Source organism: Agelaius phoeniceus, chromosome 3, assembly GCF_051311805.1.
Source record: "Agelaius phoeniceus isolate bAgePho1 chromosome 3, bAgePho1.hap1, whole genome shotgun sequence".
NCBI classification, from domain to species: Eukaryota; Metazoa; Chordata; class Aves; order Passeriformes; family Icteridae; genus Agelaius; species Agelaius phoeniceus.
This window is the reverse complement of record NC_135267.1, coordinates 86,328,485-86,340,964: the sequence shown is the minus strand read 5'-3', so window position 1 is coordinate 86,340,964 and position 12,480 is coordinate 86,328,485. Positions and strand designations below refer to the sequence as shown.

Here is a 12,480-nt window from a genome sequence, read left to right as displayed (position 1 = left end):
AATGATACGGTTTTATTTTATATGATTAATCAAATAAAACAGCACTTCTAATGGATAAAAATAAGTATTAAAAAGATGCTTTCACAATATTTGGGTTTTTAAGTGATATCCTAGTTGGCACCCTTCCATATTCCATTTCTATCTATGACTGAAATAATTTTAATTGCCACTTTTTAACTTTGCAACTACTTGGCAAAAGTAAGACAGTGCTAAAAAATTAATTTAAAAAGAAGAGCTTTTGTGGTAACATAGTCACCTAAGTATTTCAGAGTCTAAAATTTTGTTTACACACATTCTAGAAAAGTCCTGGTGAAAGGACTTTTATAGAAATAGGATTCTGGTGCCCTAACAACCCAGAGTGAACAACCTAACTAAAGCTTCTCCAACTTTCTCCTAATTTAATATTCTATTTTGATACCTCAAGAAACCAAAAACTGGAAGAATTGCACTAGTATGTATCCAACTCTTGCCTTGATAGAGGTTTTAGAAACAGCCAGGACCACTTGCAGGTAACCATTGAGCTAAAATGTCTGCTAACCCCCAGGGCCATCACAAAATGGACTTGGCCAATGCTGTAACAGCAAGGAGAACTTACTGTCCTGGCTATCAGCCTGATTAACAAGGAGCACTTAGATACAAGAAATGCTTAGGGAATGGTTTAACTGCACTAAAAAAGAAAAATAAATTTAACAAATTGAACTTCACAAGCTTATGTGCATGTAAGTTCATGCATGCCTATGTAAAACATGGCATTTGTAGCCAGCTCATCATATCTAAATGTTACCCTTGGAACAGAAATGAGTATTTAAAAACAAGCAGCAAACTTGTAAAAATACACCAAAATCAAGACAGACAAAATTGTAACTTAAAACCTAATACTCAGATTAATTTTATGAGACTTTTTTATACCTCTACCTTTTTATCCTATCTCTCTTTTATTGACTTCCTGTTTCCTTTGCTCCTGTTCCTTCTCTCCTTTTTCTACTTCAATTATTATAATACCAAATACCCTAAAGAACATAAATAAACGCACCACCATTCATGCTTCCTAATTGTCTCTATTCTGTTATTCTGTATTTTTGTGGAAACACAATTGTGATGACAAAACTGGTTATTAACATTAAAAAGATAATTAGAAGATATCACCTGGTTCAAAATTTCTTCAAATTGTGGAAGTTTGTTCAACTCCACTAGATTTAGCCATATCATGTCAAGAATCCAGCGGCTTGGTTTGGGTGGGCAAGTCTGTAGATCCAAAGCTGCACCTCCTGTGGATGAAAACACAGGATGAAATGTACTTTCTGATGAAATACATGATATTCCAGGGGTCAAGATATAACTGACATTTCTTTTTAATTTATATATTTTGACCTAAGTAATTTTCTCCAGGATGCTAACTGTACTCTTGTGTACTTAGCATTTATTTTATACCAAAGAATAACTTAGCATTATTAATGGCCTTTTCACAGGTGTTGGAAGGCTACTATTGGGTGCCCTCTAAGGCTTCCCTTTCCCAAGCTGAACAAGCCCAGTTCCCACAGAAATGTTGATAGAAACCACGTAGACAAAGAAATAAGATTTTGAAATGGCATAAAAGTTAAAAAAAGTTGAATTAGTTCTACACATAAAACAATTTTTAAAACTTACCTCTAATGAGAGTTTGGAACTCTCTGTTTTCCACATGTCCTCTCTCAATATCAATTTTTAAAGCGAGGAGGAGGGTAAAGAGGAATTTGTGGTTTTCATACAGGCCTCTAACAGAATATGAGTGAATTTCAAAAGTAAGATATTCAATAATATTTGAGATTCTTTTCTGAGGCACAGGAGACTTCTTAGACCTAAATCATGAAAACAAAGCACAAAGAAACCACATGAATAAGAGCAAATACACTGGAAAGGCAAACATCTGAATAGTAGGAAAAATCTGTGTCTTCCTACCTGGCTAAAGATTGATCAAACAGCTTTAAGAACTGAGCCAGTGAAGTTTGATACATATTATTGACCATGCTCATTGCTGTAAGAAGGAAATAAAGAATGCTTCCACGTGTAGCAACAGGTCGATATTCCTCCTGAGCAGTGTTAATCTTCACTTCAGTTTCTGCTGCCACAGACAACTTGACAGCTATTTCAGCAGCTGTTTGCTTAGTTGTTTGCAGGACACCAATTAAAGATTCATCATCCACTAGTGAACCTGAAAAGTAAAATACTAGGTGTTTAGGATATTATTGTAACAATATTTTCACTTCATATGTATATATAAAACAAAAGGCCAAATTATAGGAATTGATTTCAAAAGATGAAATTATTTACTGAATTACAGAAAGCTTTGAAAATAGAGACCCGATAGGATATGTAATACTAAAGATTATTTTTACATCCAATATATTTGAGAAAATTCATTCAAAATATGTTAAATGTATTTATACCAACAGCTTTGCAACACATACTAGAGAAGATCCTATCTTATCCACACAACCTACATAGTCAACAAATGATTTAAATTATTTTGAAGTCTATTCATTGTCACTCTCAAAGTAAAAAAGACTTATGGTCCTAAGGGAAATGGTCATTCAACAATATGCATGAATCTCCAGCAGTTACTCACAGATTTTCTGTTACCAGATTCTTTTTCCACCAGAGATTGCAAGTGGTCATGTTCAGGCTCATAATGTACTGCAGAAGAGTTTCAAAGCAATTTTAAGCCAGGCCATTCCAATTTATATTTCCATTAAAGGATTAAAGATTTGCCCATGTTCAGATACCTGATCTCATCTGAGGGGCAGAAAGCTCTCAAAAATATAGATGTATTTCAAAAAACTTGTTTAGGTGTTAAGCTCAGGTGTCCTGAGTTGCACATAGTGGCATGTTATAGCACCAAATCCCTCACAGTCCTCATACTCCTGCCATTGTACATTCTCTGACTAAATCTTAGATGGATAAACCAAAATCTGTAAGGGAAAGACCTAGTGTGAATTAGTTTTATCTGCCTAATCTGATTAATATTTTGATACATAACCTTTGGTTGCACTTAGTTTGTAAAGAAGATTGTCTTCCAGTTCCTTCATCTTCCTCTTATTAGAAGTTACATCTTCCATGAGTTTAATTCGTTCTGCCTCTAGTTCCTGTTATTGGAAAAAGAAGAAAATGGCATGACATTTTATGGGGTGCAACTTTTATGAGAGATACTTAAAATTCAGTTTCCGATTTTTCAAGTGAATGAATTGTGATTGAAGGTAGAGGTGAAGAGTTGGATCCAGTCATGAAATGTACATTTTACTTTTCTTGGTATCTAAAACATGTTTTTAATAACAAATGTTTGTTTAAGCAGTGTTTATTCAGTATCTTGTGATTTATCTTATCAATGTCAAATCCAGGTAATTAATTGTTTGTGTTGTACTGACAGTCATATATATATTAAGAGCCTCCCAATGCATTTTTGATATTTGGAAATGTCTATTCTGAATCTGAATATAATTTTACAAAATAGCTAATATCTTTTTTTTTTCATTTGAAAACTTATTTTTTTCTACATACCAAAACAAATTAAATGGAAAAAAAATTAAATATCACTATGATTCATTTGTACTGTTAACTTACCTGTTTTTCAGTGAGTATTACTCTTCTCAGTAACTGATTCTCAAGTCCTTTCATTGTAACAGTAAAATCAATAATTGATGTTTTTGCATTAATTTCAGGTGTGAAAGAAGGATTAGGTAGCTTTGTAGTAATGAACAGTCTAAATGTATTCATAACATCTACTTCCTTATCACCAACTTTCACCTGTGGATTAAGTTAAAATAGTATTAAACAGAGGAAAATGAGCTTTATTAAACTCAGTAACATTGAGCAGAAAAAATTTACACTATTTGAAGTGCCAAAAAGAGGAAATTTATTTCACAATTTAAATTTGTCATGAAAATAAAAGTCAATGATCAAATGTATAAGTTACAGTATGTTATAAAAGTAGCATTTCACTCCAGTTAAATATAGGGATCACTTCCACTGTGGATTATGATTAACAGTTTCAGAACCATTTGGTTTCTAAGCACACCTCAAATGAAGAGGTAGTAGAAACTGCTGACCTTTGTAGAAGTCATCATTCTCTTATGTCCAAGGTAAAAGGAATTATGTGATCCATCAATGGAACAGGAATTACTGGACATAAATTTTATCTTTATTAAGACTAAGCAGGTTTCAAAGAATATTTCCAAATGAAGTAAAAATTCAGAGTATTCAAAATAATTTTTTATAGAATTAAGATATTCTGAAACAGCAGTCTAACTCAAAAGCTGCATGTGCACAAGGAAATCTGATCACTGGATATTGTATGAATCACAGAATTGTTGGTGTTGGAAGGGACCTTAAAGATCATCTGCCATGGGACAGTGGGGGGAAAATGAGGCTCCAACATATGAGTCTCCAAGATGTCTTCAAATACCTGGCTTATAAAGGAGTAGGACCAAACCACTTCCTTAAGTATATTTGCATTGCTTGAAAATCAGTAGAAAGAATTTTAAGCATTCAGTCAGATAAGTATAATTGGTTCCAGTTTGGAAACTTCAGTAATAACCCTGCTAGTTAAAGTCATAGTTTAGACTTGCCAACTTACTACATAACTGAGGCTCTGTCTGTTACATTTTCTTAGTTCAGTTTGATTCTTTACATCTCTACTGAATACAAAGTTTACGTAGGTGTTTATAACAATGATAAAATAACATTTGTCACAAGGCTAGCTACTTTTTCCATTTCTTTTTTTTTTGATTACTAACCTTAAAAGCAGATCCAGATTTTATGAAATTTTTTTCTAATATATTATCAAGGACTGGGTCCAATTCTTCTTCTATATCTTCAATCAGGAGTGATCGTCCCAGTGAAAGACTGTCTTCAAGGTGTTGCCGGAAATACTTGTCATTCAGAGTTGTTACCTCAAAAAGCAAATTATAAATTTGTTGTAAGGACAAAGCATTTCTTCACAGTCTTACATGAAAGCCACAGACCTAACGATGGAAAATTTTTTCATTGTTTTTGTTAGTTGCATTTTAAAGCAGGTGCTATAAATGTTGACCATGCAGCAATTTATGCAGAAATACTTCTGTGTGTACAGTGAAAATTACCATAAAATGGTGGCTTAAAAAGGTTGGCTGTAACTGAATCCTCAGGACTTCATTATGAGAGTAATAATGTACTAAATCAAACTGGTACAGCTTATGGCATATTAAAGATGTTATCTATATTTTAGAAATCAGAGACACCCAGCCTTTAATTTTCTGTTCTATGTCCTAGAAGGACTAGATTTTCTAATTTTAGCTTTGAAGTGCTGAGAAATTCCTTCTGGAAATCTGAACTCAGTCTAAAAAATGAAAGACTACTACAATATTATGAATTCAGATTGATATTTCATGAAGTGGGATTCATACTATATGAAATTATTAAAAAGCATGCATAAAATAGTAAGCTATGTAATTAACTAATTCTAAAACCTCCAAAATTTATTGATATTCAGGACATATGAGTTTTCTCAGCATTCAGGCTAAGGGTTTTAAAATGCAGTTTCCTTTTGCCATGTCACATCATTTGGGAAAAAATAATTTGTGTTGCAAATAGTGACACATGAACATCTTTGTATTATATTTCATGAGCAGGCATTTTAGCATATTGGCTTAACCTGCAAAAGAGCTATGAAGATTGCAGTAATGTTAGGATAGGCAAATTTTTCATGGGTATGGCTTCAGCTGGATTTCCTCAATTTCCTTTTGTAGTGACGACCTCATTATGAATACCTTCTCAGGTCCTAAATTATGGGCTGCAACACTTGAGGCACTTTGCCTACATTTTCAGAGCTGTAACTTATGCTGCCTTTATCTGTAATGTTACTAACAGTTGCCCAATTTGCTCTCATTTAATAATTTCATATGATACTCTTTTGCTTTTTAATTATCACCTCTTTGTCCTCTTTTGTGTTGGGACCATATCTACCCATCTTGAACAAAATACTTTAATACTTGTTTTGCTAGAACTCATACAAGTTGGATAGTCTTTTCCATGCCCTTGAGTGGGATTTACAGCTGTTCTCAAGTTCCCTGCTGATGCATAATTGTCAGTCTGCATACATGTTAAACTTATCACAGATCACATTGACTCAAAAGCAATCTCCTTCTAAAGCAATAATGTGTGAAGGAGTGTAATAGAGCACACACCCTTCCTTTAAGACACTGTTTACCTGTAATTCATTATCCTGTTCTTTATTTATAACCCACGCTTTTCCTTGAGTTTGTGGGTCTACTAAAAGTGGGTATCTTGATGCCTTAGTGACAATAATACCATTCTGAATTGAGAGGTGATCTCCAGGCAATCCTTGAAGATTCCACTCACTAATCTAAAGAAAAAAATTAAAAAAAAAAAAAAGAGAGAGAGAGAGAGAGAGAGAGAGAGATGAAGGAAAAAGAGTAGTTTGAAATCAATTATCACGGGAATTTTTCTTCAATTAAAATTTTTCTAAGAAGTAACAGGGACGTCAAAGGGAATGCATATCTGAACCTGCTGAAGAAGTATTAATGCAAGTATAAAAATATTTCCAGAATTTTATTCTTATGGATTTTTTAAACTGTATAGAATCACAAAAAGTATATTTTAAAGTGTAAGAATGTTAAAAGACAGCTTGACAGACAAATTAAGCATTGGGATCAAGTAAGCAAAAACTAGTCTAAGAGAGCTTTTGGGAATTAATGTTTACTAAAGGAAACTTGAAGATTCCGGCATTTCCCACTCTTTGCCCATTTCTAATACATTTACACTGAATAAAAGGACTTTATGTATTCTATTTTAAATTACAACCAAACCCCCTGTTTTAGAAATGTCCTGGTTTTGGCTGAAATAAAGGTCAATTTTCTCCTAGTAGATGGTACAGTGCTGTGTTCTTCTGCTTTAGTGTGAGAATAATGTTGGCACCCTGATGTTTTGGCTGTTGCTCAGTAGTGCTTACCCCAAGTCAAGGATTTTTCAGTGTCCTGTGCTCTGCCAGCGAGCAGGTGCACAAAAAGGTGGGAGGGATCATGGCCAGGACAGCTGACCTGAACTGGCCCAAGGGATATTCCATACCATAGAATCTCCACTATATAAATTGGGGGAGTTACTCAGAAGAGGCTTGATCATGGTTTAGGGATTGACTGGGTATTGGTCAGCAGGGGGTGAGAAATTCTATTGTGCATCACTTCTTTCTCTTGGGTTTTGTTATTATTACTACACCAAGATTTAGTGGAAATTGCCAGGAGCATTTGGAAACCACAGAACTACTCAGCACAGCAATATTTGGAATACTGGGGATTATAGTTCTTCTCTAAGCAGGCATAATGCTGGCTAACAGTTGTAGAATATGCTAACAGAAATTCAAATTAAACCCTCCAAGCACCAAGAACTTACTGTTGGTTGATCTACCAACATAGAAATCAGGTTCAAATCATCAGAAAAGGGGATTTTATGCTCTATCAACTCTGTTTCCCATAAGTCTTTAAGCAAAAGGTTTCTGAAGTCTTGATTAAAAGGTCCACAGTATGAAAGAAAGCCTGTGCAGAGCAATATATCTCCCACAAGTCTAGAAAAGGAAGAAAAATCACCATTAAAAGGCGGTGCACAAATTCAATTTCTAATTACTTAGACTACCAACTTTTGAAATATAAAAAGATTAAAAAAAAAGTTTTTTCCAGAGCATTTTTGAGGCAAAACTTAAGAATAGTATTTTATGACAACATCATCTCCACCCCTACAAAACAATAAAGCCCTAATGACTACTATTATTTTTTTCCTAAATGAGTTAAGAAAATTGTTTATTTCTTAAAAACATGTCTGAAATACAGTATTTATCAAGGATACAAACCTAGTTCTATTGAAACTCCCACCAGAAATGCCCACTTTCCCCATAGCAAATTTGTAGTAACATAAGTCTTCAACAGAAGCTGAGCTTATCTGAAGCTTTCACTTCCCCAGTGACATCAGAAGGATGTGCAGTATTAGGGGGACTGCAGAGGCAGCTGTAATACAGGCACATAACAGTCCTGATAATAATTTTTTTGGAAGCTAATGCCAAAATCAGAGGTATTGTTCTTAACTGAAATACTAGTACTCAGCACCCATGTATTCTTACTTATGGGAGGAAAATTCAAATTTCAGGGTAGTTCATTTGATTGCATTGCTATATTAAGATTTCCAGGAAGAAAATTAAGTACCACAATTAAAGCTATTAAATTGTTTACCAACACTTCAGTTTTTACAAGCATTTTCTTTTTTGTTTTTCTGTAATGGATTTGATACCTTTTAATTTGAGATTTAAATTCTTTGCTTTGCTGAGTCCACCTAATTTTCTCTCCACTCAGTCCATCTATAAGTGCAGAGGCTGCTTGCATCTTTCTTTTACATGCTTCTGCATCATCCTCTAAGTCCTAAAATTAAAAAAATGTCCTACTTAATCATCAAATGCAAAATGGTGGAGTTATTTTATATACTTTTCATCCTCTTATATTTATTATAACTATTTTATTGTTCCTATTCACAGGAAGAAGATTAGGCTTAAATCTCTTACTATTACACCTGAATCTCAGCCATGTTATTCAAGGTGGCAGGTAAATGTGTGTTGGCAGCAAATTCTAATTACATAACAAAATTGTACAAGCATTTTTGGTAAGACTAAAATACTTTTATCTCACCATTTTCTCCTTCATTGCTGCATCAAACTTTGCCTGCACTTTATCCAGTTCAGCTTGCTTTTCATCTAATTCTGCCTGAGCTTTATCTTTTTCTGCATTAGCTACTTTCAGGCGACCTTCTTGTTTTGCCAGGTTAGCCTGCAAAGGAGAAAAAAAATTAGAAGTTCAATCATACATATGATTTTAATATAATTCAATGAACTATTTAAGCCTACTTAGCTCGTAATCACAAGACAACAATACATCAAAATAACTTTTATATACACATAAAAACATTTAAGCTGAAAACTATATCACATATATACCAAAGATAAGATTTTTTTTTTTGTTCAATAACAATACAGCACCTAAAGTTCTACTATATATTGTCAATTTTATTCCTTTAAAAAAAAAATAACATTTCAAGATGATGGTTAAGGAAGTAAGGTTCCTGATCTGTACACATTGGTTAGACTAGAAGAACAATCACTCAGTATTCTTGCTTGACTATATGTAGTTTCCTCTTCTACTAGTGAATTTTGTAGTGACCAGCAATCACAACAGGAGATTGGTCCTTTATCAGCTAACAATATTGCTTTTACATGCTATGAAATGGTCCTAAAACAGTGACTCTTCCTATTGTTCCTAAAATTATATTTATGGTGAACACAAGAAATGAAATTATTTTTAAAAATATTAATCTGTATTACTGTTGCTTCTGTAAATAACACTTCTACCAGTGACAAAATGTGAAAAAAATTTGGGATTGCCATGTGCTCACCGCTTTTACTATTTTTTTTATTATGCTATATTTAAGGATAAAATAGTTTAGAAGAAAAAAATCACTGACTGAGCTTTGTAAAATTGAAAAAGAACACTCACACACACTAAAATAAAAATTTACTCTTAAAAATGTTTTCCTTATTTTGCTCCCTACTATTGCAACATAGCTCCTTTAACGTGAACTCTGAACCTCTTTAGAAAGCCAATAGGCAAGATGTCAGTGCTCCACTGCTTCTAAGTTACCAGGAGAAAACAAAAATGCTAAAATAGCTGCAAACCTCTGTTTGCAGGACCTTCTGGAGAAGGAATGAAGATCCTGGTACAACATTTTAAAAACAATTATAAAGTAATTATAACATAATAAGAAAAGACTGAAAACACCGTTCCCTATACAAAGTAAACCAGATCACATAAATTTAGTCTAGGCTAATTTTTTGTTCTGTTTTCTCTCTAGAATCAAGGAGAAAATAGTTTTGTTTCTGCTCCTACCCTCTTTAGCCACTGGTAAGCAAACACAAAGGAAGAGAGGATGTATTACCTTAAGAGGCAGGACTTCTCTGTTAACACCATAAAATACCACCATGGCTTTTGTCCAAGAGAGGAGTCCTGCCACGTTGCCACACACCTTTTTACCATTTTCCAGTGTATAGTCTTCCATTTCAAAGTAAGGCTGGACTAATTCTACTGTCTCATCATTGATTGTATCCCTAGCAAAGTTCCTTAGGTTGTTCAAGAACGGGCCACTCATAAGCTTTAAAAAACAACACACGAGTTATTTACACATTTCACATTCAAAGTCTTGTACATAGGTGTTAAAGCTGTTAAAAAGCATTCCTAAAATTCTTCTGTAAAAAGAGGTAATTCATATTGCTAATATTGTAAGTGTGCTATTCAGTTGTAACTCCTCACACACACCTTCTGTTATTTTGAAGTTTTAACCAATTACACTCCAGTAACTAGATTCAAAAGTTACTGATGTACTTTCCATCTCCTGTATTCCTGTGTTGCACTTCAGAAGCATTTAAGAAGCATCATTTAACTAAAAAAAATTGACCCAAAGAAAGACTCAGAAATATATTTGTAACTTAACTAAATGCAAAAAAAAAAAAAGCTTTGGCAGTTGTGATGTATTATCTAAATTCTGAAAAGCGAAATAATTTGGTTTCATTTTTTTCTAACAAATTTTTGCATGCTAAAGGCAATTCATGGAATAACTGCCTGTCTCACTTTATTATATAGGTGGAAAACAAAAGCTTTTGATGACTTTTTTAACTGTAAGAGTCTAAATAAAATGAAAGAGCACTATTTGTTACTGTTACCATCAGGCCATGTGCCAGGAAGGGACAAAGAAACTCTAAAGCTTCTGCTGCAAAAGTCTCTAAGCAATTCACCTACTATTTCTACCAGTTAGACATAGTGTATAGATACAGTTTATCTTAAAACAATATGTTTGCCTTTCAATAAAATTCTGTCATGTTTTGGGTAAACAGCATCAAATGTTCTCTGATAAGCTAATTGCTATTTCTGATGTTTAAGAAACACTGTTTGAAAACTCTACTTACTTTTAGTGATTCTCCCCATGATGGCTTGCAGCAAGGCTTTTCTGGATCCATGGTAACTTGATCCACTCTCTTTTGAAATAGTAGCAGACAGCAGTCCATGATCCTCATAATGAGGTGTGGAGGCTTTGCAAGTTTTCTAACAGTAGCGATATCCTCTGGTCTGATGGTCTGTTTGAAGAAAGGTGCAATAGAATCCTGCATCAATACCATCATTCTATTTTCCCATTCAATATCTTAATTTTCATGTTCATTTATAATACTTTTCTATGAGGTGCATTTGTATTAAGGATACACCAAAAAAGTGAGAAACCTGGCCTAATTAATAAGTTTCATAGTTTGGTGAAACTTTAGTAATTTTGTGACTATTTTTGAAAGTTTCATTTAACTCATTATCTAAATATCAGTGTAAGAGCAATCAATGCTCCTTTTTTTTTTTGCCTTTACTACTCAATAACTTCTTTCACATAAATTCTTATAACTGGAATGGAAGGCCATGATTGATTTCAGAGGTTTTCACTGTTCAGAGCAGAATAATGAAATTATGTAGCACAGTAATGCCTCCAGATTTCTGAACCCTGCTTCTGATTGCCCTGAATCCCCTTTTTTTCCTGTTTTAGTCTTAAAATCAAAAGCATTGTGGTTTTTGGTCAAGGAAGATATAGATTTTTATTTGTCTTAAAAGACAGGTGTAACTACTTAAGTTTGAATTAAAAACATTCTGTTAGCACAAGTATTCCCTTGAATTCAGAATAACAGATATTCTAAAGGCATCAGTAGCTTTTGGAAAGATCTCCACCTTCATAATGATCAAGTATTCAGATGGAAGGGAAGAAATACTATAAAATAGTTCCTATGTCTTTGAACTAAAATACGTGTGCCTTAAGTATTCTTGAGAGACATGGCCAGCAACAGCAAGGAGCTGGTGACAGCAGTTAATACCAAGAGACTGCTCTGTGTTGGTGGCTCTGGCCTCTCACAGGTGATGCAAATAATACTGTACTAATAAAAATGAAACTTATTCACTTTCAGAGCTTCTTCTGCTTCTTCTAGTGCTGGTTTAGCTGCCTCCAGTTTTTTCTCTGCTTCCTGCTTTTCTATATCAATTGCATCCACAATCCTTTGTGCTTTATCTTTCACTTCCTGGACTTCAAGTTTTATTTTAGTTGCAGCTTCAGCACTTTCTTTGACTTCTTCTAGTACCTGGAATTGGTAATAAACACATAAAATCTATAAATCAAAATGGTGGAACAAATGATTACCAGACACATGATAAAATAGGTACGTAACAGCTATTAAGTATATAAATCTAACCCAAACTACAGCTAACTACATATGGCATCATATAACTTTTGAATAAAAATTAAATGTGAGAAGTTCAAATTCATCCCTTTCTGTCATATATTTCTCTCTTATGAGATTAAAGGACTCAAAGCATGCAAGCAGTCCCTAAGTCATCA

At 33.7% G+C, this 12,480-nt stretch overlaps 1 protein-coding gene across 1 annotated transcript in view; it reads right to left on the bottom strand.

The window, feature by feature from the left end:
- Window positions 1-12,480, bottom strand: part of DNAH8 (dynein axonemal heavy chain 8) — a 115,532-nt gene that overhangs the window by 22,077 nt on the left and 80,975 nt on the right. The window contains exons 67-79 of the mRNA XM_054629253.2: window positions 12,047-12,223; window positions 11,024-11,191; window positions 10,000-10,212; window positions 8,700-8,837; window positions 8,308-8,435; window positions 7,420-7,591; window positions 6,221-6,376; window positions 4,770-4,925; window positions 3,598-3,780; window positions 3,017-3,122; window positions 1,939-2,191; window positions 1,648-1,838; window positions 1,147-1,268 (exon numbers count right to left, since the gene is read on the bottom strand). Coding sequence (XP_054485228.2) covers window positions 1,147-1,268; window positions 1,648-1,838; window positions 1,939-2,191; window positions 3,017-3,122; window positions 3,598-3,780; window positions 4,770-4,925; window positions 6,221-6,376; window positions 7,420-7,591; window positions 8,308-8,435; window positions 8,700-8,837; window positions 10,000-10,212; window positions 11,024-11,191; window positions 12,047-12,223 — 2,163 coding nt within the window. The remainder of the gene's footprint in view (window positions 1-1,146; window positions 1,269-1,647; window positions 1,839-1,938; window positions 2,192-3,016; window positions 3,123-3,597; window positions 3,781-4,769; window positions 4,926-6,220; window positions 6,377-7,419; window positions 7,592-8,307; window positions 8,436-8,699; window positions 8,838-9,999; window positions 10,213-11,023; window positions 11,192-12,046; window positions 12,224-12,480) is intronic.